Source organism: Xenopus laevis, chromosome 8L, assembly GCF_017654675.1.
Source record: "Xenopus laevis strain J_2021 chromosome 8L, Xenopus_laevis_v10.1, whole genome shotgun sequence".
NCBI classification, from domain to species: Eukaryota; Metazoa; Chordata; class Amphibia; order Anura; family Pipidae; genus Xenopus; species Xenopus laevis.
The window spans coordinates 122,087,297-122,115,242 of record NC_054385.1 but is presented as its reverse complement, the minus strand read 5'-3'; the positions used below and the strand labels follow the sequence as shown (position 1 = coordinate 122,115,242).

At 39.8% G+C, this 27,946-nt stretch overlaps 2 protein-coding genes across 2 annotated transcripts in view; both read right to left on the bottom strand.

Moving 5' to 3' along the window:
• XB5762037.L (uncharacterized XB5762037 L homeolog) overlaps nucleotides 1-27,946 on the bottom strand; it is a gene marked incomplete at its 5' end in the record, with an annotated part of 583,381 nt that overhangs the window by 76,498 nt on the left and 478,937 nt on the right.
• LOC108699382 (CD48 antigen) lies at nucleotides 481-27,946 on the bottom strand. Its single transcript, XM_018231419.2, has 7 exons — nucleotides 27,410-27,946; nucleotides 20,757-21,077; nucleotides 18,507-18,791; nucleotides 14,187-14,287; nucleotides 5,427-5,498; nucleotides 4,387-4,497; nucleotides 481-1,345 (listed from the first exon to the last, which is right to left on the bottom strand). The coding sequence occupies exons 1-6, from the start codon at nucleotides 27,498-27,500 to the stop codon at nucleotides 4,390-4,392; spliced, it is 978 nt and encodes a 325-aa protein (XP_018086908.1). The 5' UTR covers nucleotides 27,501-27,946; the 3' UTR covers nucleotides 481-1,345; nucleotides 4,387-4,389.

Below are 27,946 nucleotides of genomic sequence, written 5' to 3'. Positions count from 1 at the left end.
GTTCCAACATGATCTGGTGTGGGGTGCACGTGTTCAAACACCTTTTTGGGTACTTTTTATTGTACTAATTTGTTTACTTTAAAGGGATACTGTCATGGGAAAACATGTTTTTTTAAAAATGCAAAAGTTAATAGTGCTGCTCCAGCAGAATTCTGCACTGAAATCCATTTGGCAAACGAGCAAACATGTTTTTTTTATATTTAATTTTGAAATCTGACATGGGGCTAGACATATTGTCAGTTTCTCAGCTGCCCCCAGTCATGTGACTTGTGCTCTGATAAACTTCAGTCACTCTTTACTGCTGTACTGCAAATTGGAGTGATATCACCCCCTCCCTATCCTCACAGCAGCCTAACAACAGAACAATGGAAAAGTAATCCTAACACAAGATAACAGCTGCAGTATATTTCCAGAACATGGCCCACAGACCCATCCACAGATCTATACCTCTCTCAAAACAGCAAATGAAATTGTCCAAAATTTGACCACCTTCTGAATTGTAATCTGGATCACTCCCTTTGACATGGCACTAAACAAGAGATCAATTAAAAAAATGTAAAATTACACATTAAATTATTGACATATGGAATATTTAAGGGAACCATACAAACCTGCTCCTGATTAACAGTTATGGCAATTCATTTTAAAAACATTTAAAAAAAAAAAAAAAACAATAGCGTTGAGGTGAGTGATTACAAATTCATTATGAATATGGTTTAGGGTTATCACCCAACTCTGCTGCCTGTATTTTGCACGTGCCACCCACCTTATTGCCCTGTAATTAGTTCTCACTGTGAGCATACGGTATCCTTGTGATTGGGAGCAGTGTTCTCTGCATCTTGAAGATATTGATGCTGCAATTTGGAAGATCCAGTTTCGTCTGCTGCCAATAGGCCTGCACAGGTTCCATGCAATTTAAAGTAGGGCTGATACAATTGTTCTTTATTACATTGATCATTGTATGTTTTTTCCACACACATACACAAGTATGTTAGGCTTGCAAAATATGGCAAGATACCCTTATAGACTGTCAAGGGTCTGACTGAAAACTCCAGTGATACAACAGGTCCTGTATTCAACCCAGAGAAGAAACAGATTTGTGGACTTGCCTAAGTGTATATTATATGCAGCCAGCAGTATTTGGAATGGAGAAGTCATTAGTATAGCCATAACATAATCCAGTTGCTCAGAAAAAAGGTAGGATCAGAACTATTCACAATTGTGGCACTAGGTCCCACTATTCCCCAGATACTCTGAGAAGCCCACTGAGTCAGACAGTGGAGACATTGATTTTTTTCGTTGATTGTGCTTGGAGTTTTGACACCATTCATTTGTTGTGGTTGATCTGTAAATAAAAAAATAAATCAGATTTGAAGCCTGTTGACGGTAGTAGGTTAATCAAAAGCCTGGAGAAGTAAATCTGATTAATCAAGTGGAGGGAAAATATTCTATTAGGTGAAATAAGACGTTGCTGGATTTCTCTCAGATACAGTATGGAAAACTGGAAGCCAAATTTATTTCCAAGTTTTTTCCATCAAAACTCCAATGGGAAATCTAAGGGCCAGATTCAAGTAAGGCCATCCTGCCAGAAACCGAAGCGTTCCGAGTGCCATCCCGCCGGCAATTTACATTCTAGCCAGTGTAAAGGCAGTTCGGAGAGATTAGTCGCCTGATTTGTCGCTGGCCGACTAATCTCCCCAAATAGCAGAGTGGGCCATCACCTTTAATGGGAAAAACTTATCTCATGGTTTATGTTATGAAAACTTCATGGCAAAAACTTCATGGCCCAAAGGGCCAAATTTAGTTTCATGAGAAAAACATCTCAAGCTTTACCACATGAAGAATATGGAAAAATCTGGAATTGAATTAGGATAAAAAGGATAAAAGTTGGGTGCCTTATTGTTTATTATTTTGGCTTAATCCAACAGTCAGTGTATCTCAGCGTGTAACAAAAAAAAAAATATTTTTTTGTAACATAAGTTTTTCATCAAATAAAACGTTCAAAAGTTTACATTGAATAAATAACAAACAGTATGCGTGCCAGCTTAGTTTTACATATGTAGTTAAGACATATAGGAATATATAAGTAGATTGACGGTGTTTGGTAAATTAACCATTCAAGAGTAAGTTTCGATTTATCATTATAAGAAGGGTCTGTCTTGAAGGGTCTGTCTTAGCTTTCCCTTATCTCCTGCTTCAGGTTTTACTGAGAGTAACTATGTTTGGAACCATTCTAGCTCCTATTTCGTAGTTCCCATAGAGTCCATATTTCCAGGAATTGTGCCGTAGTGTTTTGAATATAGGCTATTCTAGATTCAAAGTTTTTGTTAGTATCAATTCTGGTGAGCACCTCTGTTATCGTTGGTGAGTGTGGTGTTTTCCATGTTGCTGCAATTGTCTGTTGGGCTGCAGTCAATATATGATTTACCAGTTTTTGCATCTTCCTTTTTACTTTGGGGAAAGGTTTGCCAAGTATAAAAGTCGGTATATCCTTTGATATAGGCCGGTGTAAAACAGTGCCAAGGAGCTTTGCCACCTCCTCCCAAAATCATTGTATTAAAGGGCATGTCCAAAAGATGTGAAGAAGCAAGCCTATTTCCCCACATACTCTCCAGCAAGTGGCAGAATGATCCAGAAAAAAATCTGTTCAGTTTCTAGATACTAGAACATCATTATCTTGTATATATGTTCCCTCTGTTTGACACATTACCAAACCTCTAGCATTCCGCCGTAGAGAACCCCATTCATCTTCTTTTAATGGCTGTGGTAGTATGTTATTCCACTTCCCCATATATGAGTGGTGTATTGGGGTCTCTTGTAGTAATTTATATATCTTGGATATCAAGCCCTTTTGTAGCCTTCTCTAGCTACCTTTTCAAACACAGCTGGTGCAGTGGTCTGTGCGTTAGCACTATATATATATATGGCGTAGTAGAGTTTTCGGTTCCGACAGTTGTGTCAATTCAAGACAAATTTTTCATGTAGTTTACAGATTTTTATATTTTTAAATATTTTTAGAAAAGTGCAACCACATTGCAACATTTCGCCAGGCGTAAATTCGTCTGGACATCGCTAATTCACGAAGATCCGAAGTTGCGCACAGGGTACCGAATGCTGGCGAAATTACGCCAGCAAAATTACGCTCAGCAGTTCGAAGTTATGCTAGCGTTGGCTAATTAGCATACAATGTGCAGTTAAAGTACAATGGACGTATATGCTGCAGCAATTACATTACACAAGCCCAGGGAACCTTAATAAAATGTTATAAAGTTGTTATATTGCCCTACACATGAGCCCACAGTATAGTTTATGTTCCATATGTAAGGAAATGTAGGGGGAAGGAGCATACACCAAAAAAAAATGTACAATCTTTTTCAGTCTGTCACCCTTTAAATAGGAAAAAATGTTTTTTAGGACTTAGAAAAATGTTCAACTTTATTTTGAGGAACTCCTATCTACTCTATTGCACTTCGCCTGGTCTGAGGTGGCGAAGGCAAGTCTGGCGATAGAGGTGACGGTCAGTAAAATCAAAAACTTAGTAAATTTGCATAGTAACGCTCTTTCACCAGACCGAAAATTCGCCTGGCGTTAGAGTGCGAAATTGCGCCAGAGTCTATCTTCTTGGTGAAATTACGTCAGCGAATTTACGGCAGCTACCGTTAGTAAATCGTTGAAGTGCCAAAATGACATCACGCTGGCGAATTTTTGCCACTTTACCCTTTAGTAAATTTCCCCCTTAGAGCGTTGGTCTCTGGGAGGGTATGTTACATTGGTTGAAGCATGCAATCCGGCGTGCCCATCATGCTGGAAAGCACAAGCACACCAGCTGGTGGCTGGTATGATTGTCATGCACCTAATTTTTGCCTATTGCCATGGTCTTGCAGATGGTAAGTTACTAGGTAACTGTCATATTACGGTTGATGTTTTATCGTTATAATGCTGTTAATATGGAACTGCTATTTATTTATATACTGTATTTATGATTATGTATTGTTAATGAATTAACACAGCATACTTCCACTTGCAGTGGTTAAAAGTTCAAGCAGCTTTATTTCACTGGCTCATATCTTATCCTGACACGTTTCGTGTCATCCCACACATAGTCATAGGCATGTATGTATTGCAGGCGCTTATGTATTGTAATAACGCCGTGGCCAACAAAGATTCCAGTTGTAAAACAAGTGGTAAGAGTTATTTATTTCTAGGCCAGTTTGGGGAAATGAGGCAGGTATTTGTCTCTGCCCATGTCATGTCATTTTGAAAACAGCCTTCCAGCAGCCAGCTGATTACATCATTATACCTATATATGGCAATAGATTGATACAAAAATATTCAGATAATGGCAGAAAGGGTCACACAAGTGGGTGCTATTGCACACTTACTCACCAACTACACCTTCACATTAATTTCAATATTCACAGAAAGGTGGGCATATTCTGCCTCTTCACTTTTTCGGTTACATGCCATGTTACAGTGACCATTCATAGGTGCGTTGCCCTGTATACAGCAAACAAACAAATGCTTACAAGACTAAGCTTACTAATAGATGATACATATATGATAACACATGAACTTTGCTCTTGTGGTTTAAAGGAGAAGGAAAGTCTAAAATTAGGTAAGCTTTATCAGAAAGGTCTATATAAATACACCAGTAAACCCTCAAAGTAATGCTGCTCTGAGTCCTCTGTCAAAAGAAACACCACATTTCTTTCCTTCTATTGTGTACTCATGGGCTTCCGTATCAGACTTCCTGTTTTCAACTTAAACCCCCAGGGCTTGGGCTTGAGCATGCTCAGTTTGCTCCTCTCCCCTCCTCCCCTATCTGCTGTAATCTGAGCTCAGAGCTATGAGTGAACAGGGAGAAAAGCAGGCAGGAAGTGATGTCACACCAAGCTAATATGGCAGCTGCCATCCTAAACAAACAGAGACAGCGTCTACAGCTGTTCTAAAAAAGCATTTTAAAGAATAAAAATGGTGTTCTACAATAAACTGCCTTGGCAGCTTTCCTTCTCCTTTAATTTTTAATCTCTTGTTTGGGCCTTAGCATTGCACAGAGGTTCATAAAGCAAATTAGATATTCATATTAGGGAAATTATTTGTGAAAGTACTGTGAGTCCTGCCAAGCTTTGGATCATATTGTACTGGGTTATGGGTACAGCAAGAGAGCTCAGTACAGGGTTCCTGTGCACTGTGTATTGACTGCACTTCATTGTATGGAAGGGGTATGCAAGGGGATGTCCAGCTCATCTGTATGTTTGCTTTGGCAGGCAGAAGCAATTAACCTTATAAACACAGTCACAACCTTTTGTGCTCCATTTAGGGGGCCCACCATTGTTAAGCAAAACTACAGGGGGTGCAGGTGCATTGTAGAAGAAGACATAAGACATAATAATAAGACATAATATAGATCCCTACAGATCTCTTACCTGATTCATAATTCTCTTAGGAAACTCCTTAAAGTCACTGTATGTAACATTTTCTTTAGGAGTTTTTATACACTAAGAGAGAGAAAAATACAGCATTTACTATTGTGATATCTGCTAAATAAGCTCCTTAAAATAACATTTTATAATATAAAACTTTAAATAATATTCTTTTGATTGCACCCCCAGTTCTTCATCACAGTTTTGAAAGGATTTGAACAGGAAAAAGAATGTGCAGTTTTTGCTTGATAATATTAATTTGTAATCAAACATCAGAGGGTGGAAACAATTGTGTTATTTTGGTGTTTGGTGCTAGGGTTTAATGCCTACAGAAGTGATAATGTGAAAAAGATGTACAAAGAGCAGAAAGAAATATTTTGGAAGATTTCCTTGCATTCATTAGGACACTGAAAACATGACCTTTAACAATATTAATAACAATTATTTATAAAGTGCCAATATACAGGTAAGGGGCCTGTTATCCATAATGCTCAAGACCTGGGGCTTTTCTGAATAACAGATCTTTCTGTAATTTGGATCTTCATACCTTAAGTCTACTAGAAAATCATGTAAACATTAAATAAACCCAATAGGCTGGTTTTGCTTCCAATAAGGATTAATTATATCTTAGTTGGGATCAAGTACAAGGTACTGTTTTATTATTACAGAGAAAAAGGAAATCATTTTAAAAATGTGGATTATTTGGATACAATGGAGTCTTTAGGAGACGGCCTTTCCGTAATTCACAGCTTTCTGGATAATGGGTTTCTGGATAATGATTCCCATACCTGTATTCCATTTGTATGTACACATCAGACATACAAATACATACAAATACTGAAGCCAAATACCCATACTGGTTAGGGAGAGAAAGGCTAAAAGGACATGGAAGACATGGGGGGTTATTTATAAACAGTAGGCAAATTTGTACCTGGGCAGTAGCCCATGGCAACCAATTAGATGATTGCTATCAGTGTTCATCCTGCAGCTGGTTGAAGAAAGCTAATCACTGATTGGTTGTTATGGGTTACTGCTGAGGTGAAAATTTGTCCGCTGTTTATAAATGAGCCCCATGGTGTCTTAAAACAGAAGTTATTCACATGTTTCATGCAATATACATAGCACTGCCTTTGAACCAACATTAGGAGGATTAACCTTCATCCTGCCCATTTTTTAAAAATGTGTAGGGATGTGTAAAATAGCAATCCCCAGTATTATTAGCAGGCAGTCCCTCAGTGTTATAGACACCTAACATGGTCCTAAAACACAGTTGGGAGGGGTAACTGTTTCCTATTCCTGCTTTAAGCTATGCCCCTTGCTGTTTCTCACAGTCACCAGCAGATGGAACTGTGGTAGAGTATAAACAAAAATCTGAACAATTCTTTCAGTGTCCATCTTGTGCTGACTCTAGCCTGAGCAGGCAGGCAGAGCTTGAGTGGAACCTAGACAGGTCAGGTCTAGTAAGGATAGGCTACTCACCTTTATAGGTCACATTGTTCTTGTTCTTGAGGGAACTTATAGTGACCAAAGGTGCTGTGAGTATTGCCTATCCACTGTTGATGTATGATCCTGTATGTTCTCTTTATGTACACTCCACTGAGGATTGTATGTTCAATAAATCTGTTCTATGGTTAAGTTATTAGAACCACTGGCGCCCAATTATTTGCACCATGAATCCAGTTACAGTTGCACTACACCCTGCCTCCACATTGCTGCGAGGGCTCACTCCCTAAGATTTTAAGGTCTCATCCGGGGCATATTGACTGGTAGTGGAGCTTATAGTAGAATAAGGTGCACTCAAATTTACTGTAGCGCTACATGTTGGCGCCCAACATGGGGCCTGTACAGGGTAAAACTGTAACACCGCACTGCAGCCTAGTGTGACAGGTGCTGCAAGTGCGGACTCAATAGATAAAAGGCCAGGAAAGAGGTGGGTGACTTCTGTGGTTCTTCTCTCCCGCACAAATATTCTGGCGAAATCATAGTATAGTACTGCGCTTACAGTGAAAATGCCTACTATACTGCCCCAACAGATGAAGGGCCATTCCCCTTCAGTTAGCCCGGGCTTGATAAATTCTGATGCAGTGTATGCCTGGGCTATCAAGGAAGGCATTAACCCATGCCGAGCGGTGGTGATAGATGGAGTTCACCCACTCGCTCCTGTGTACTTAGCTGCATGGCCCTTAAGTATGTTCCCATGATTTGTAGGGTACCGGTTCATAGCCCATGCCTCTTCATGGATTCAGGACAATGTGCGCTATTGTGGCAAGTGGAAAATAAGCTCCCTGATGATGGTGAGGGCCCCTCCATGATTTTCCCCCATGGGTTGCCGGATGGTTGCCTCTGTGTTTATGCAAGCCTGCCAGCATGGTCCCCCAAAAAGGAAAAAATGGTTGTGATAAACCCTTCTATTGTGTATCTGTGGGCTCTTTTGGAGAAAGTGGAGCCTTGCAGGCAGTTGTAGTTGATGGCATACCCGAGCGCTGCCCCCCAGACAGTGTGCATCACGCTCTTATGGATAACCCATTATTCAATGGGCTTGAATATGTCACCCAGGGACCCTCAATGGAAAAAGGAAAGGTCAGGTTCCTATACTGGGTCCCTGATGAGCCTTGCAAGGAAACTTGGCCCTCCAGGGTGTATCCCATAGGAGCCCCTGCAGAAGGCTGCCCGTGTGCCTATCAGGACTATTTTACACCGCAGCAAATTAGAGATGCAAGTGCGACGGATTTTTGTAATCCGCCCTCTGAAGATGAAGAGAGTGTCGGAGTTACTGGGTCCGTTGACCAAGTAGATTACCCGGAAGAATCCGGGGTCCCCACTGGCGAACTACCGTCTGAGCCGGATAGCCCGGTAGAGTCATTACACAGGGACTAATTGAATCCACTGATAGAGGGGATTCCTCGACAAGGGAAGGTCCCTGCTGCTGAGCTAATGTTTGATCCTGAGAGCCCAGTTGCGCTCCCCTGCCATAGAAGCTGCCTGTGTTAATATAATGCCCAAATGTGCCTCTGCTGAGAGTGATCCACCAGGGGGAGTTTCCAAAGAAGTTGCTGCTGTGGAATTTTGTACTGCGCCATGCTCACCGTCAGTACCCTGCTTAGTAGGGGTTAAATTGGTGAGAACGCAAAAAAGACAAAGGACACGTGCCAGACCAAACAGAAGAGGTGTTTTCAGAGTCATGGCGAGGCGCCCCAGTCTAGAAGATAATACCACAGCCATTTTGTATCTTGCTTCAACCCTGCTGGAGTTAGCGGAGGCGAAAAAGCAGATGGCAGAGCCTGTTGTTGAACTGGAGGTTCAAGCACCTGAAATAAAGCCAGTGCCGTGCGCTCCTACTCTTGTGGAGCATGAGCGGCAGTATGTATATCAAGGGACTTTCTCACCCAGTGCCCGGGGAATGATGGTTCCAGTATGCGGCCTATGGGACCTGGAAGCGCCCAATGCCCTAAAGGATCCCGGTGGAGCCTGTTTGCAATGCGGCTCTCAATTATGGATGGTACCTTTTCATCGGGCTGACCAGCTTCCATTGGTGGGAAAGACCGAGGATGAGGTGAGCGGTAACTCTACACTAATCTACGAAAAAAAAGAGGATGCCCCAGGGGTGTCAGCGGCTGCGACTCCCGCACCGGACTCCCATCTAGCTATTCCCCACAGTAAGGTCTGCAGTAACAAGGAATGTGCATTCCCCTCCGAAGTTGTTTCGCTAGAAGGTGAGGCCCTAGAGACCACAGATGCGGTTAGTGGTGTAATACCGTCCGGCTGGACAGTCAATGCGGGCGTTACCCCTGTCCTAGAAAAGCCAGATAGTGGGGGTGACATTATGGCGTCGCTAACGCCCCTACCCTCAATGGCAACAGTGACGGTTGCACTAGTGGGAGACGCAGACAGTGAAGTCGTATCAGAGCCTACTGCAGATTTCAGGCCTGATGCTGTAGCGGTATTTCCTGATGTGGAGACCCTGCAGCCTGAAATGATGTTGGAGCTTGTGGAGTCGGATACCTCACAGGAGGTGAATACTGCAGATGACGTGTTTAATGTAGAGGAGAAAAGCCCAGAGGATGAACTGGAAGATACCTCCGTGCTAGGCCCCAAAGAGTGTCCCTCAACCAGTAAGGTGTGGTTGAGTAATTCGGGATCTTGGGTGGACTTAACCCTTACCACGAACACTGCCCTTACCACAACGACTTGTGCTCCAGTCTTAACTCATGATATTGATTGGCGCAAGTTCTCATTTGGGCGAATTGGGTCCAGAGATCCCCCACTGCCTGAGAGTCAAGTGGAGAAAGAGCTGACTTCCCTCCAGGAGGAGGATGAAGACTGGAAGTCAGTGTCAGAGAACACTGCACAAATTAGGTGCTAGTGTCAGAGATCAGTGGTTAGTGAACCCATAAAGTCTTCAAACCCCAAAGTGATGGTGCATGTAACCCCTAGTGAGCCAGGGGAAAACACCCATGTATCTGAACTTTATCATTGATAAATATTGAACATTGATGAGATCCTGAGGAAAGAGAAAATGCACCATAGTTGTCTCACCAACCAAAATTAATTGCGGTTCTTATATAGACTGAAATGCTAAAGTATTTGAGGAAAATAATATGTCTAACTTGTGCCTTCCTTTTCAGAGATTCATTGACCAAGGGTACCTGGACAGTACCCAAGAGTGGTTATATAATGTGATGAATGTTATGGTGTTGCAATAAAGATATGCAATGAGCTAATATAGGCACAGTCCAGTGACAGTAAACTGTTTTTCTATGCTGCTGTTTTCTTTCAGATATGCCATTGTACCTGGGTACACTCAGGAGAGTGACCCCGAAGAGGTTATAAGGTAAATATCACTTTTGGTAAAGTGTTTGGTTCTAAAAGGGTTTCTAGCAAGATGTGCCTTAACTGCTTGATTTTCAGGTTAACCATGGTTCCCTGGTAGGCCTATGGAGAGGCTACCGGAGAGAATGTTAACCGTACTGTAAATGCAATACCGTGTTATTGTTGTAAAGTATTTTGGTGCTTGTTATTTGAATATGTTCCTTGCCGGGACGTAAAGATTTCACCAGGGGGAGACTGAAGGGATGTGTAAAATAGCCATCCCCAGTATTATTAGCAGGCAGTCCCTCAGTTTTATAGACACCTAACTGGGTCCTAAAATACAGTTGGGAGGGGTAACTGTTTCCTATTCCTGCTTTAAGCTATGCCCCTTGTTGTTTCTCACAGTGACCAGCAGATGGCATTGTGCTAGAGTATAAGAGGCTCTAAAGCCATGCTTTCATTTTAAGGCTCCTACGAGGATTGTAGTGGGATTAAGATCCCAGGGTACTAATTGCCCAGAAGTAGGGACTAAGTGTACAGACCTAGGGTAGAGTATTCCCCTCAGGTTCCACTTAGGGAAAAGGCTGAAAGCTGGTTGTACCTCCTCAAGGCTGCATTCATTCTTCTTGAAGGAATTTATAGTGACCAAAGGTGCTGTGATTATTGCCTATCCCTTGTAATGTATGATCCTGCAATGCTCTCTTTATGTACACTCCACTGAGGATTGTATGTTCAATAAATCTGTTCTATGGTTAAGTTATAAGAACCACTGGCGCACAATTATTTGCAACCTGAATCCAGTTATAGTTGCACTACACCCTGCCTCCACAGCGCTGCGAAGGCTCATTCCCTAAGATTTTAAGGTCTCATCCGGGGCATATTGACTGGGAGTGGAGCTTATAGTAGAGTAAGGTGCACTCAAATTTACTATAGTGCTACAAATGTAATTTAGTTTTCCTATATTTTTGCCATTATTAAGCACTAATTTGAAAGTTGGGCTATGTTCACTCATTTCAACTTCTGTTTCCTTTACAAACAGGGCAATTGGTTCAGAGCTCCCTATCTAACTTAAAACAAACCTCTCCCTTATCTAAGCAGCAGCTATTGAGCAGCTCATTAAAGGACCAGAAACAGTAATTTAAAAAAAAAACCCACCAACACAGTTTAAACTTTTAATTCGCAAAGCTTTTATTAAGAAATTACTTACCGATCCTCTGCATGCGTTTCTCTTCTTAAACGGCGTCAGGGCGACGATCCATCGTGCGGCATCGATTTCTCCTCCCTGCCTTCTATAGGAGGTAGCCAGGGAGGAGAAATCGAGCACCGCACGATGGATCCCTTAGATGTGTACAGGGGCGCTTCTATAATGAGGCGGCCTGAGAATCGACCCTCAGGCGGCAAAATTCGGATCAAGACAAGGGGCGGCACTTTAGCCGCTGCGCTGCTGCGCAATATCTGCAGAGTTTAAAACTCTGTGTATAAAATAAAGTGTGCGGACAGTGCGGTTAAGGTCTAACCTGCTTGTGACAAAAACGTCCGTGACAGAGAGTAGCAATCCCTCCCTTCCTGCTGCCCTCATTGTCCGGTCCAGTGTGGTGCGTCGCTGCGCACATTGCTCTTCTGCTTACGTCACCACACTACAGCTCCGCGCAGATCGCGTGAATTCTTGTGCTCGCTAGGTATTGGCTGCCTTTGGAAATGGAAGGGAATGGACCAGTCTGCTGGCATCTTTTGTGTGCTGCAAGCTCAGGGCAGGCAGAGACAGGGGTTTATTCAGAACTACTCAGGTACATGAATATTTGGAATAATTTTATACTACTATTTCTGCCTGTTATTTGAATTCTCAGTGTGTGTCATCATCAAAAGCCAGTATTTATAAAAATCATCGCTTGGCGCAACCCAGGTGCCCTTGCCTATTTTATTGTGCCTATACTGTATATATAAATGTAGATTAATACCCAAAATAAAATTGTTGACAATTGATTAATAAATAATAGAGGCTTACGTAAAAAAAAGTAAAGTAAAAAAAAAAGGCATGTTCCCTGGTTCATGCATGAAGTAAAACATTTTTGTGCAGATTAAGTCAAGCCCTGCCTAACTGCTAGTTATTCCATAATTGGAAAGCCTCTCTCAAATCCAATTAGCCTCAGACATGTGAACAATTTCTGACTCATTTATTCAATTTAACTATATGATCCAGTTTATTTATACAGTATAAACACTGTGTTGCTTGTATTTGCATTGCAGCATTTCATACTCAAATCCACATATAGGGGGTGTGGCACTGGGCGTGACAGGGGCTCATTGCCATGGTTTCGCCTCAGGCAGCAGAAAGGCCAGAATCACCCCTGGATGTGTACCCAGTAATGAGACAAGGGGTGTAATGATCAGTTTTCTGTGATTTTGGAGACAACTTTGTGGTGAACATGGTTATTGGCTGCCTAAGATACTTTTAATAACCAATCTACATTGTTTGAGTGAAAGTTTGGCTATTATAGTGTAGGAAATTTCAATGACACTCTCTAGGCTATTATTTCCACTCCACTTTCCACTATTTTAGGGGTGAAATACTTTCACAGAGGGGGTTTACAGCTGGGTTGGGGGGCCCTGAGGCAGCAGCCCCCGTGTTGCGCCAATCTGATGCTGTGTTTATTGGCCTTGGCAGTTTGGAGATTGTTTGCAACTCTACATAAAGCAGATTACATAGGGTACAACAGATTATGGGTGCAGAGAAAGTTAGTGATACAGAAAAAGACAAGTCATTCTATGGGGCAAATTTACTAAAGGGCGAAATGACTAACGCTGGCGAAAATTCGACAGCGTGACGTCATTTCGGGACTTCACAGATTTACTTACGGGCACTGGCGTAACTTTGCTAGTGAAGGAGATAGACTCTAGCTCTACTTTGCATGCTAACCCTAGGCGAGTTTGCGCTCTGGCGAATGGACGTAACTACGCAAATTCACTAAGATGCGGATTTTAGTGAACGTTACCTCTTGTGCCAGACTTGCCTTCACCACCTCAGACCAGACGAAGTGCAATAGAGTAGATAAGACCCAAAAAACAGTTTTTCAGGGTGATAGGCTACAAAAGATCATACATTTTTTTTAGGGTACCCAGCTTCCCCCCCTACATTTCCTAACATATGGCGCATAAATTATACACTGGGATCATGTCCAGGGCAATATAACAACTCTTTTATTAAGGTTTTTTATTAAGTTTAACTTCCCGCCGTATGCAAATTAGCCAACGCTAGCGCAACTTCTCTTTGCTTGCCAAATGAACGCTAGCGAAACTTCGCCATTGTTCAGTGCCATGGACGCAACTTTTGATTTTAGTGAATTAGCATTGTCCATTCGAACTTTCGCTTGGCAAAGTGTTGCGATATGAGCGAAGCCATCGCTGGTGAATTTACAGAGGTTAGAGAATTTGCCCCTAAGTGTTTAGAGGCTAGTGGAGAGAGACAAACAGGATGGGTCCAATGTAGCTTTTTCAGAATGGGATTGACACAGGCCTGTTTAAATAATAAGGGAAAGTAGCAGAAGTTAGAGAGTAATTGAACATATGAGTACGTTGCTGGAGTAAGGACGGAGCACACTGTTATAGTTATGGTGAGGGCATGGTGGGATCAAGTAAGCAAGTTGTAGGTGGAGAGGACAGGAGAAGCATGGAGATTCAGTTACAAGATCAAAAGAGTTGAATAGGGAAAGATGAGATTTTGGAAGTTGAGTATATTGTTATCTGAAGGGTGGGACAATTGTAGATAGATTTCACTTTGCTAGTCTTTCTCATCCCACTGCCTTAGACAAATAGGATTAAATCAGGCCTGAGATGGCAAAAACAGTTTAGCAAAAGTTAGCCAAAAAATTGTGTAAAATATTCTATATTCTATTAGCTGATTAGCTATTAAGTGTCATCGAGGAAAGTTTGCAGATTTAATGCCATAAAACATACCTTTTTTATGCGTCTTCTGAAACAATATAAAGTTCCAACTACAAATATCAAAATCCCCAAAATGGTGATTATTAAGAGTGCAAAATAATATCTTTGATTTGCTGAAATGACAAAAACAACAAAGTAGATTATAACATTTTAATCTCACTATAATAAAAGTTACAACAGTTCAGCTAAACTTTCCCTATTTTCTTGTATCTCACCGCTAACTATATTTTTCTTTTCATTATAATGTGTCTCGTTCAATGGAAAGGGTCATAGGTGGTTAAGTATATATGTGTGCCGGTAACTAAAACAGCATGGTTCTATCAGGAGTTTTTTAAGGCATAGTTCGTGCAGTGTTAATGTGGCCATACCTTGGATTACCTGATAACCATACCATATACATGTATACACCTTTTAGTTGTTCTGTTCTTCTGGTCAACAATGATCTGAACAGCAATAAATGACAATAAGCCATAGTTGCTTTTTGCTTCCTTTTGTCTGACCAATCAGGATTGCAGAATTATTTGTTATTTTGTAAGGGTTAAAAGGATGGTTCACCTTTAAGTTAACTTTTAGTATGTTATAGAATAGCCAGTTCTAAGCAATTGGTCTTCATTTATTTTATTTTTTTTCTAGTTTTTCAATTATTTTCCTTCTTCTTCTTCTGACTCTTTCCAGATTTCAAATCGGGGTCACTGGACCCTTCTAAAAACAAATGCTCTGTAAGTGCTACACATTTATCGTTAATGCTACTTTTTATTACTCACATTGCTATTCAGGCCTCTCCTATTCATATTTTAATCTCTTATTCAAATTAATGCATGGTTGCTAGGGTAAGTTGGACCCTAGCATCCAAATGGCTGAAATTGCAAACTGGAGAGCTGCTAAATAAAAAACGAAATAACTCAAAAACCACAAATAAAAAATGAAAAAACCAAATGCAAATTGTCCCAGAACATAAGACTCTTTACATCATACTAAAATTAACTCAAAGGTGAACAACCCCTTTGACCTAGTCACTAGGTATGCATATTGAGCATTCTGACATATACACATGTGCCAATTATAATAGAACATGTGTCTAATGAGTTTTAAAAAAATGTTAATTTTTTAACTTTGTTGAAATAAATGTATGTCTTAAAGATGTGTATATAATAGATCATCTCTGGTGGTATTTTCATGGTCTAACAGATGGCTCTACAGCTTTTATGAGCAATTGGTTCATCTAATGTACTCCCATATGTCTTTCTGCAGACATAAATGGCTTGTTCCACTTTAAGGGGCAGATTTACTAAGCTCGAGTGAATGTTCGAAGTTAAAAAAGTTTGAATTTCTAAAGTAATTTTTTGGATACTTCGACCATCGAATAGGATACTACGACTTCGAATTTACTTTGACTTTGATTCGAAGTAAAAATCGTTCAAATATTCGACCATTCCATAATCGAAGTACTGTCTCTTTAAAAAAAACTTCGACTTCATACTTCGCCAAATTGAAGCTACCAAAGTGCAATGTTAGCCTATGGGGACCTTCCACAGCACTTTTTTTTGATCGAATAGAAATCCTTCAATCGATCGCTAAAAATCTTTGGAATCGTTCAATTCAAACTATTTAATCGTTCGATCTAACGATTTCTGTTCAATCGATTGAATACGCTAAAAATCCTTCGACTTCGATATTCGAAGTCGAAGGATTTCAATTTGAGGGTCGAATTTCGAAGTTTTTTAACTTCGAAATTCGACCCTTAGTAAATCTGCCCCATAGTTAACTTTTTGTATGTATGCAATGTCCTACTCTTTTTTACAACTTTTCTATTGGTTATTTTTTTTTTTGGCTTGTAAATTATATGCCTTCCTCTTCTGCCTCTTTTTAGATTTAAATTTAAATTGGCAGCTAAAAAAAAAAACTATTACTCTGTGAGGCTACAATTGTTAATTTGTTATTATTATTGTTATAATATGTAGTATGTTATGTTATTCTACATCATGCTAAAAGTTTATTAAAACATGAACTACCCCTTTAACACGGCATTGCAAATTATGCCTGAAAACTTTCATCACCATAGGGTATAGTATATTTTTCCTTTATCACATCTGCATGGTTGATATTGTAGAAATGCAACTGATCAACTTGTAAGTCAGTGTTGAATTTTGTTGGATGGTAGCTTCTGACAGATTGTAAGCTCTTTTGGGAGAGCCCCCTCCACCTTTAATATCTATTACCAGTTTCTATGTATCTAATTCTGTACGTTCTTTGTATAAACCCATTCATTTTATGCTGGCAATCTAAAAATCTAAAAATATATGATAATAATAATAAACATAATGTAAATATAGTGCAAATTGCTACAGATGCAGAAAGGGTCAGCTCAAACGTTACAATATTTCTGCAATTTCCCATATCAGGGTATAATTGTTGTACCTTGTGGAGTTGGAGACAATAATAGTTTGTCAACTAATTTGTTAGCAAGTGTGAGGCTGAAGAAAGTGGGGGTCATTTATAAACACTGGGCAAATTTGCACCTTGATAGTTACCCATTGCAACTAAACAGACTTATACTTTCATTGTTTTCCTTAGAGCTAGCTGAAAAAACTCATTGATAGCTGTGGGTTACTGCCCAGGTGCAAATTTTCCCAGCGTTTATCATGACCCCCAGTGACTGCTAGTGAAAAAAGTGTTGTACAATCGAATGTGCTTTAAAGGAGAAGTCAACCTGTACAGGGAAAAAACCCTCCCCCTCCCCTGTGTAGGCCCCCTCCCTTTATCCCCCCCGGCCTACCTGCCCCCCCTGGGCAAATGCCCCTATCTTGTTACTTATCCCTCCTTCCAGGTCCTCTGCTGTGGAGTTCACAGGCGCCATCTTCTCCTGAGCGCTCTTCTTCCTGCTTTGACCCGCATTTATTGGCGCATGCACAGTACGAGGCATTTACCGGTAAGGATCTTCTGCGCATGCTCCGAAAGTCACAAAGTTTCCGAAAAAAAAGATTGGAAACTTCGTGACTTTCGGGCGCATGTGCAGTAGCTCTGTAACAGCAAATGCCTCAAACTGCGCATGCGCCAAAAAATGCGGGTCAAAGCAGGAAGAAGAGCGCTCAGGAGAAGATGGCGTCTGTGAATTCCACAGCAGAGGACCTGGAAGGAGGGGTAAGTAACAAGTTAGGGGCATTTGCCCAGGGGGGCATGTAGGCCGGGGGGGATTAAGAGAGGGGGGCCTACACAGGGGAGGGGGAAGGGTTTTCCCCCATACAGGTTGACTTCTCCTTTAATCATGAAAAAAATAATACGTATAAGTACTAAAGAAGGTACAAACATCAGTGTAGGATACTGTATGGTTCATTTATGAATGCAAGTGAAGTGTGCAAAATGTAAGTTTGGATGCAATTTACCATGCTTTTTACCCATAATGCAACATTTCCCCAATTCCAGCATTGGGCATTGCTCCATTTCTGATGCTCAACGTTAAAATGACATTGGTGTGATGTTTTTTAGGTTCAATACTACTGTGCCTATTGATGCAGCCTGCAGTGGGATCTCTGGAATTACCACCAACTTCATCGCAGCAGTAGTTGCATGGTACCCCTACCTCAATAGGCACACTTACACATGATTCATCAGAAAAGCTGTCTGGGTGCAATGAAGCTTGAAGCAAATACAAAGAAGCACAGGGATCATGTTTGAATGTGAATAATCAATATGCAACTGCAATCATTTTAGCAAATGTAAACTTGCATCTGTATTAAAAAAGGCCTACTTTAATTTAAAAATTCTACTACTTGCGCACAGTTCATCAAACTGGGCAAGAACAATGGAGCTTGGTGCAAATACATGCAAGTCCAAGGAGTGTGTTTTTTATACGCAATTGCGCCTGTCATCATAAATGAGCCCTTGTATGTAAAATGTTGCAAGTAAATCTAAATGCACTTAACCTTTAAGCAACAATTATAATGTTTGAGAAGGTACAGTAAGTAACTATGCATAATCTTTATTCCTTGCCAAGCTACACTTACATACACTACAGTACCTATATCAGTTTTAAACCCTTGGTGTCTCTTATTTATATAAATATAGTATCCAGTTTGTTAGTACTGGGCATTTCTCTTAATACCTTCTTGTTTTGTTCCTGTTTGCGTCTCAACACATGGATATAAAAGATTTGACACATTGTTGGTATGAGCAGGATTTTGTACCAAGCAGAGAAATTGTGTCTCCAATATCTTATCCTTCAGTGATACACTGATTGTGCTGCCATTTTGCTTTTGATCCTAATTACCTTTGATTTACAAAAACTCTGGATCCAAAACAGATTATTTTTGTTTATTTGCCCCCCATACATACCTTTTGTTTGTGTCTCATCACATGGATATAAAAGGACTGACACATTGTTGGTATGAGCAGGATTTTGTACCAAGCAGATAAATTGTGTCCCCAATGTCTTATCCTTCAGTGATACACTGATTGTGCTGCCATTTGCATATAGTATGTCAGTGTCTTTATCTCTGTAGATCCAACTGTAGGACACACTTGTTGAGTTGGATGGGACAGAACAATGAAGATGACAGAGATCAGTGGAATTCTCATCTAATGTCTTATTTATAACTGGTGTAGGGAGAGGGAGAGACTCTGCAATAAAAGTTAGATACAATTTTCAGAATTCATAGACCAAATAATGTTTACACATCATTCAAATAATTATTCAAATAGTTATTATGAAAACCACTTGGCCGTTGGATGTTGTTTGACATAAACCGTGGGCCAAAGCCTACTTGCTGGGCTAGCCAAAGCCAGTTTATAACCTAGTGGTCCTTGGTTTATCCAAATATCCATATCCAGAAATCTTACTATAAATATACTATTGCAATTTAAGGAGCAGATTTATTAAGGTTCGAGGTCTCTTTTCCATCAATATTTGAGTTTTCAAGTTGTATTTTTTGGTCAAAAGTAAAATTTTGGGATAAAAAAAACTCAAATTATTCTAGTTTTTTTAATAAAACTTGAATATTCAAGATTTATTATACTTCGACCCTGGAAATAGCTCAAATCTGAAAATACAACATCTAAAACCCATCAAGGTCATGTAGGAGTAAATGACTGTTTGAAGATGTTAACAGCCCGTTTAATGTTCATTTTTTTCAGAGGGCTTTGCCTAAAAACTCATTCATATGAAAACCGATTCTTTGCATTTTCGAGTTGCTGGACTCAAACTCTCAAAATCAGATTTTTTCCATTCAAGTTTTTTCTCAAGACACCATTCGAGTTTAGAGTTCATTTGAGATAAAAAAATTGTAACCTCTGATAAATAACCCCCCACGTTTTTTAAATGATTTCAGCTTTATAACCTATTTTACTGTTATATTTTTGGTTCTGATGCTCCTAATTCTTATTACCATTTATTCATGAAGAAATATTTTATGTTCAGAGATAACTAAAACCACATTTTAGGGTTATTATATCTTAAAGCTTTCACTAATTTGCCTAAAATAATGTATTCGGCATGTTTGAGCCTTTCATGAGTCTTTCACTAGTGATGGGCGAATGTATTCACCAGGCGCAAATTTGCCAGTTTCCCCACCGGCAAATGGACAAAGTCGACTGTTTAAATAGACAGTACATGATAAATTTGGAATTTGGACTATTCCATAGTCGAAGTACACAAAAATAGCTCAAAATTCGAACTTTTTTCATTCGAAAATTCACCTCGACCTTTGATAAATCTGCCCCTTAATTTCTTTTTCAGTTGTTCAATTTTTTTCTTTCTGTGTATTGTCCTCTGAAACGCCTGCCTTGTAGGTTTTGTTTTCTCTGGAAAAAATGCGCTTGCGAGGGAACATGATTACACTTTACAAGTAAATTAGAGGACATTATAGACAAATAGCAGGGGACCTTTTTACCCATAAAGTGGATCACCGTACCAGAGGCCTCCCCTTTAGACTAGAAGAAAAGAACTTTCATTTGAAGCAACGTAGGGGGTTCTTCACAGTCAGGACAGTGAGGTTGTGGAATGCACTGCCGGGTGATGTTGTGATGCTGATTCAGTTAATGACTATAAGAATGGCTTGGATGATTTTTTGGACAGACACAATATCAAAGGCTATTGTGATACTAAACTCTATAGTTAGTATAGATATGGATATATAGAATTTATGTGAATATTTGTCAGGGTGTGTGTAAGGACACTGGGTCTCATTAGGAGGGGTTGAATTTGATGGACTTTGGTCTTTTTTCAACCCAAGTGAACTATATCACTATGTACAGTTATGGGACCTGTTATCCAAAATGCTCAGGACCTGGGGTTTTCCAGATAAGGGATGTTTCTGTAATTTGGGTCTTCATACCTTAAGTCTACTAGAAAATCATGTAAACATTAAATAAGCACAATTTGCTCCCTCCATAGTAAATGAGTCCTAATAAGTCCACAGTCAGAATTTAGGCATTTATGCACTGTTTATTTATGTTTATTTATGTTTATGTGGCTACTCCTAATGGCTTGTGTCATTCTCTGTGTAACAATAAATTCAGTTCCTCCATACAAGTCTGTCTGCTCTGAGCTGTAACAACTCCCTCATGTACATACACTCACTTACTTACCATATACAGTGAGATTATAGGATATGTCTCTTATTTCTTCATTAACATTAATCTGTGCAGTGAAGACTCCACTATCCTCCATTCTCAGCTCTCTGATCTGTAATGAGGTTCCACTGTTAGATCCTTCCAGGCGGTTGATGAAATAATTCTTATTCACTCTGATAAACTTCTGCTCTCTGAATTCAGCCAGGATTGTTCTCTTCCCATTGATATGATACATCCATGTGACTGTATCAATGGGATGTGTGAGATTCAGACGGGGTGTCAGTGTGACAGTCTCCCCTACACGGCCAGTCACCTGGAGAGGGATGTCTCCTCCTGCTGTAACACATACAAGTAGGGAATCAGTGCTCACACTCACATTTTATGGGTCAGGATTTGGATACTATAAAGAGTATTTGTCTTAGGCCCTCAATACTTTGGCAAGAATTTGTCCTTTGTGAAATGAAAAACCATGAATAGTCTCAGACATAAAGGGAATTATTGGAATTGTAGCTGAAGGTTATTAGGTTTGTAACTTGGTGTAATGGGGAACAATTATTTCCCTGTAGTATGGCCAGATTACACACCACCAATTCAGGGAGACTTTTTGGCAGGCAAATTAGTGTTAAATAAATTAGAGAACCACAAAGGTCTTGTGTATAAACTTGCAAGAGACTTTATTTAATAGTTAACAGTGCAGTGTTACCATTCTTTTACCTGTCACAAAATCACCAGTTCACTTAAACAGATAATTTACAGATTATTCTCTTATAGCATGTTACATTTGCCCAACTCCCTGCATCTCTCCTTTACTCTGGGACCTTCCTGGCTCTGGTCCGGGTTGAAGCACATGTTAAAGGAGACATGTCTATTGGTACAAGAGCCATACTTAGCCATACAATTCTACACTGTGTACCTAACTGGGCAATGCTGTTATGATATTAACCCTCCTTCCTCAGCTGTAAAGCATCAGCCCCTCTCTGCTCCCCACCACACAGCTGTGGGGTCTGCTTCCTCTATAGTCATGCCACTGCATGCTCAGAAGGCAGTTTTTGGCCTTCTTCCAATTCAATGAGAAGGAAATCTCAGTCTACTAAAAGTGAAGGCAGAGATGTAGCCAGGAGTCATCATGCTATAGTTCCAGAGGTACCCAGGGCACAAATAATCACTCACCCCAAATCTCCCCTTAACTGACCATCAGGCTGGGCCCACTTAGCTCATAACAAGGTTACAGATATATAGAAATATTGGGGTAACAGCCACCCTGCTATAGTTCCAGGGGTAATCAAGGCACCAATAAGCACTCACCCCAAATCTCCCCTTAACTGTCCTTCAGGCTGGGCCCACTTAGCTCATAACAAGGTTACAGATATATAGAAATATTGGGGTAACAGCCACCCTGCTATAGTTCCAGGGGTAATCAAGGCACAAATAAGCACTCACCCCAAATCTCCCCTTAACTGTCCTTCAGGCTGGGCCCACTTAGCTCATAACAAGGTTACAGATATATAGAAATATTGGGGTAACAGTCACCCTACTATAGTTCCAGGGGTACCTTGGGCACAAATAAGCACTCACCCCAAATCTCCCCCTAACTGACCTTCAGACTGGGCTCCCTTAGCTCATAACAAGGTTACAGATATATAGAAACATTGGGGTAACAGTCACCCTGCTATAGTTCCAAGGGAACCCAGGATATCTCCCCTTAACTGACCTTCAGGCTCCTTTTAAATCCCTCCCAACACTTGAATGTTAAAAAGAGGTACAATTTAGGCCATACACCAATACCCTGAAAGTATGTCTTATATCACCAATCGTTCCTTCAGTGTCTCCTACAATGGAGTAGCATCTTCTCCCCTACCTCTTTCTGTTGGGGTTCCTCAAGGCTCTGTCCTGGGACCCTTATTATACTCCCTCTATACTTCCTCCCTCAGCAAATTAATCAACTCGTATGGTTTCCACTACCACCTCTATACTGATGATACTCAGATCTATCTCTCATCTCCTGATCTCAACCCAGAACTCCTAACTCGCGTCTCCTCCTGCCTGTCCGCTATCTCTACCTGGATGTCGCATTGGTACCTTAAATTAAACCTCTCTAAAACTGAAATGGTTCTCTTTCACCCAACTAACACCAGTAGCATCCCCGAAGTATCCATCATAGTTAACAATCCCACTATCACCCCTCTCCCCAGGCCCGGTGCCTTGGGGTTATCCTAGATTCTGCCCTGTCATTCACTCCTCATATCCAGTCACATCACTTCCACCTAAGGAACATATCCAAAATATGATCATTTATCACCCAAGATGCTGCAAAATTCTTATCCACACTCTCGTATGATCACGTCTAGGCTACTGTAACTCTCTTTTAATTGGCCTTCCCCTCCAGAGACTGTCACCTCTCCAGTCCATAATGAACACTGCTGCGAGGCTCATACACCTCAGCAACCGCTCCTCCTCTGCCTCGCCATTCTGTTAATCCCTGCACTAGCTTCCGTTACCTTTCAGAATCAAATTCAAATTAATGACACTGACTTTCAAAGCACTTCACAACTCTGCTCCACCCTACATCTCTGAACTCATCTCTATATACTCACCCACTCGCTTATTACGCTCCTCTACTGACCTGCTACTCAACTCTTCTCTCATTACCTCCTCACATGCTCGCATTCAAGACTTTGCAAGGGCTGCATCCCTCCTCTGGAACTCTCTCCCACAGTCTGTCCGACTTTCTCCCAACCTTTCTGCTTTCAAGAAATCTCTTAAAACGCCTACCCTCACTCTGCTTAGCTACCAAACGCAACCACATACACCACATTTCTCACCCACTTAATTTGATTTTGCCCACTCCCACACCTTGTGTATTACTCCCTTCTCTTTAGAGTGTAAGCTCTTTCTGCATAGGGCCTTCCTCACCTTTTGTACAGGTATTGATTGTAATGTATCTAACTCCATATGTTATATGTATAATTCATGTGATTTAGTTGTATAATCACATTTACTTTGCAGTGCTACGCAAAATGTATATGCTATATAAATACATGTTAATAATAATAATAATATGTCAACATACAACCCAGTACTATGCCTAATTTAGAGGTGTGTGACTGTGACTAATGCTTGTAACAAACAAGATATTTCTATGGTACCCAAGAGAATTCAAGTTATGTCTCTATGGGTAGCTATAGAAAACATATATACTTGTTTTGTTTACCTGAACAATGGATTGAACTTGCCTGAATTCCTTCTTGTTTTTAAGGTCAACTAATAGAAATGTAAATCAGTTAGCTTTAAAGAAGAATAGGATTAAATAGGTTCACAGAATATATTTTTCTTGTCAAAAACTCAGCCTTTCCCATACACTATATAAAATAAATATAATAAAATATATAATAAAACCATATACACAAACAACAAGGGAGCCACAAGCCTGCAATCCAATGTTTGCACTTAAGTTCAAATATATTTTATGTGACAATAAAGGCTATATACGGGTAAACTGGCACAGCTCAAGGTTTCATCTGTAGGCAAAAGTTTACTTGCTGGTAAAAGGGCACAAAACATTTTAAGAGGAATTTTAAACTAAGGACTGGAACCAGCATACATTTACAGTACAGTGCAGCATTTAATATCCTCCTATTTGTGTCTGCAAGTTACTCTCCCCCAATATAACATACAGGTCTAATGCATTAACAGCTATCCAGTAAGTGTAAACTTGACTATAATACACATTTTTTTAATCAAATGTAAGTTTATGGACAGAGGTTATCATTGTTCTACCATGTTCATAGAACGGGTTATGTGCATGATATTATTGGTGTAATCCATATATCTTCAGGGGCCATAAAACCCAAGCTTTGTCCAGCTAAAGGCTACTCCCCTTACATTTGTGTGGGGGTGTCCAGATACCTGATACCATATTAAGGGGCACATTTACTATTGGTCGAATATCGAGGGTTAATTAACCCTCGATATTCGACCCTCGAAGTAAAATCCTTCGACTTCGAATATTGAAGTCGAAGGATTTACCGCAAATGCTTCGATCGAACGATCAAAGGAATAATCGTTGAATCAAACAATTAAATCCTTTGGATCAAACGATTCGAAGGATTTTAATCAATCGATCAAATGATTTTCCTTCGATCAAAAAAAGCTTAGAAAGCCTATGGGGAAGGTCCCCATAGGCTAACATTGGCGCTCGGTAGGTTTTAGGTGGCGAAGTAGGTAGTCAAAGTTTATTTTAAAGAGAAAGTACTTCGACTATCGAATGGTCGAATAGTAGAACGAGTTTTAGTTCGAATCGCTCGATTCGAAGTCGTAGTCGTAGTCGAAGGTCAAAGTAGCCAATTCGATGGTCGAAGTAGCCAAACAAAAACTTCGAAATTCGAAGTTTTTTTCCTTCTAATCCTTCACTCGAGCTAAGTAAATGTGCCCCTATGTGTAAAAAAATAAATAAAACTATGAATGGCAAATACAATTTGTTTTGAGGACCATTAAATCTGTTCTTCCACCTACCCTAGGGACCATAAGGTTATACTTACTGGTATGTGTGTTTTCATGTTTTTAACATTCTAGTCTAATATTATTTGGTACATATGCCTTGTTCATGTACTAAAGCTAGAACTATAACGTTTTTGTTATGTTTTGTAGGCGAGAATGAGTAACTTCAACTGTAACACTTATAGCAGTACTATGTAATATAAAGCATACTGTAAGGGGCAGATTTATCAAAATGCCAGATTAGAACTCACCAGAAAAACTCACTGACTCACTTTCTACTCATTCCTATGGGATTTTTAAAAGCATATTTATCAAACGGTGAACTCCATAGATTATAAAAATCCCATAGGAAGTGAGTGAGTTTTTCTGTGGTGAGTCCTAAATGCACACTTTGATAAATCTGCCCCTTTAAGTCTTGTGCACAGAGACATATACAGGTCATATGCATAAACACCACAGTTTTCCCTTGATGTCTAAACAAATCCATTGTTGTTTACACATTCTACCTCAACCCATTAACTGCTGGCAGAAAGAAAACGTGTGTTTAAATGTAAATTTAACAGTTTAGTTGTTGGAGCAATTGCTGGAATAGTATAAAGGGAACAATTAAATGCTAGGAAGCAATATCATAATGTTAGCTGGTATATCGGGAGTGTCTTACAGCCTTAATGGGGTGGAAGCAGTGAATTTGGGGTATAGTGTCTGAGTGAGTGGTGTGATTGTACTCTGTGGCTTCTGTGGGTAAAGTAAGCAAAAGACTGCTGCTAGAGCATGTAATATGTATAGCCACACCTAGCATCCAAATGCATCTCCATGACACACTGCTTCCAACAACATCTTCAAAAAACATATCCGGCTTACCCGCCCTCAGTATCCCACAATAGAGTTATTATATTTCTCTAACAATTGCACTTTGTCTACTTCATATCCAGTCTGTCCAGAGTGAGGTTTGTGTTCTTAGGGATGGGTGAATTTTTTTGCCTTGTTTCGCCACGGAAATGACGCCCATAGATAGACGTTTCGCTGGCAGCAAATTTTGACAAAACGGGTCAAATTTTTTTTAAAGCGATAATGTCATGGGAAAATTTTTTTTTTCAAAATGAATCAGTTAATAGTGCTGCTCCAGCAGAATTCTGCACTGAAATCCATTTCTCAAAAGAGCAAACAGATTTTTTTTTAATTCAATTTTGAAATCTGACATGGGGCTAGACATTTTGTCAATTTCCCAGCTACCCTGGTCATGTGACTTGTGCTCTGATAAACTTCAATCACTCTTTACTGCTATACTGCAAGTTGGAGTGATATCACCCCCCTCCCTCCCCAGCAGCCAAACAAAAGAACAATGGGAAGGTAACCAGATAACAGCTCCTTAACACAAGATAACAGCTGCCTGGTAGATCTAAGAACAACACTCAATAGTAAAAACCCATGTCCCACTGAGACACATTCAGTTACATTGAGAAGCAAAAACAGCAGCCTGCCAGAAAGCATTTCTCTCCTAAAGTGCAGGCACAAGTCACATGACCAGGGGCAGCTGGGAAACTGACAAAATGTCTAGCCCCATGTCAGATTTCAAAATTGAATATAAAAAAATCTGTTTGCTCTTTTGAGCAATGGATTTCAGTGCAGAATTCTGCTGGAGTAGCACTATTAACTGATGCGTTTTGAAAAAAACATGTTTTCCGATGACAGGATCCCTTTAAGTGAATAGCTAAAATTTAAATTAAATGGAACAGTTAAAGGGCAAGTCAATCCCAAAATTATTATAGGAGTCCTCTGATTCTTTCTCCAAATCCTTTTCCTTTTCCTTTTAAACCATTTGAAATGCAACACAATGTGCACAAACAAATATACCAACTAAGATTTTTTTTTAGTATTAATCTTTAGCAAAGAGAAGAAAAAGAAATACAAAATAAAACATATATTAACCTATAAAACTCATGCAGCTTGAGCTAATTTAAAGTTGCAGTTCACAAACTGGGAGCTTTTCAGATCTGTTGCATGGTCCTCTTTACCTCCTGTTATTGGTCATTATTTTTATGTACTATGTATGTGTGATGTATACACCTTTCTGTTGTCTCATGGATACTGGTTAGTAGCAATAATTATAACTGCATCATTTTTACCAAATCTGTAATTGTATAATATGGCATAGGACATAATGTACTCACCGTAGGTTCCCAGGGATAAAGTCAATATAACGAAGAGAATTTCAGTGAATTTCATGATGTTTGTCAGGTTTTCCAGGTGTAATAATCCCATAAAACCAGGGTCCTGCTGCTCTTAATGTTTATGCTATACTGTACAGGCAAATCTAAAATCTCAAACCTGCATTAGTATAAGTATTACTATTATAAGTAGATTTGTATGCTTTTTAAAAAATAGTAATTAAATAAAAGCCTCTTAAATACTGATAATATCATAACTTCATCCGATGAACCTTGGATTTAATAATTTGCTTAGTTATTCAAACCCAAGACTCAGCAAATGTTTTTAGTTCTTTGATAGTAACAGTATTTTAGAGGATTTTCTTCTCTACATGTTTAAGCAAAATAATGCAACTAGTTGTCTCACTGTCTACACATAAAAGCTGCTTCTAACAACTATAAAAATGAATAACAAAAAACCCAGGTTGTTAGTAGAAAACATCACTTAGTTGAAAATATTCCTGTCCAGATAAATACGGAGTTGAAAATGAAAGCAACAAA

Excerpts from the sequence above, each read along its gene's own strand:
- LOC108699382 (XM_018231419.2), bottom strand. The coding sequence starts at position 27,500 with ATGGGATTATTACACCTGGAAAACCTGACAAACATCATGAAATTCACT. Across the intron at positions 14,288-18,506 it reads TGATGAGACACAAACAAAAG|CAAATCAAAGATATTATTTT; the intron begins GTATGTATGGGG and ends TTGTCATTTCAG. Across the intron at positions 5,499-14,186 it reads TCAGAAGACGCATAAAAAAG|TGTATAAAAACTCCTAAAGA; the intron begins GTATGTTTTATG and ends TCTCTCTCTTAG.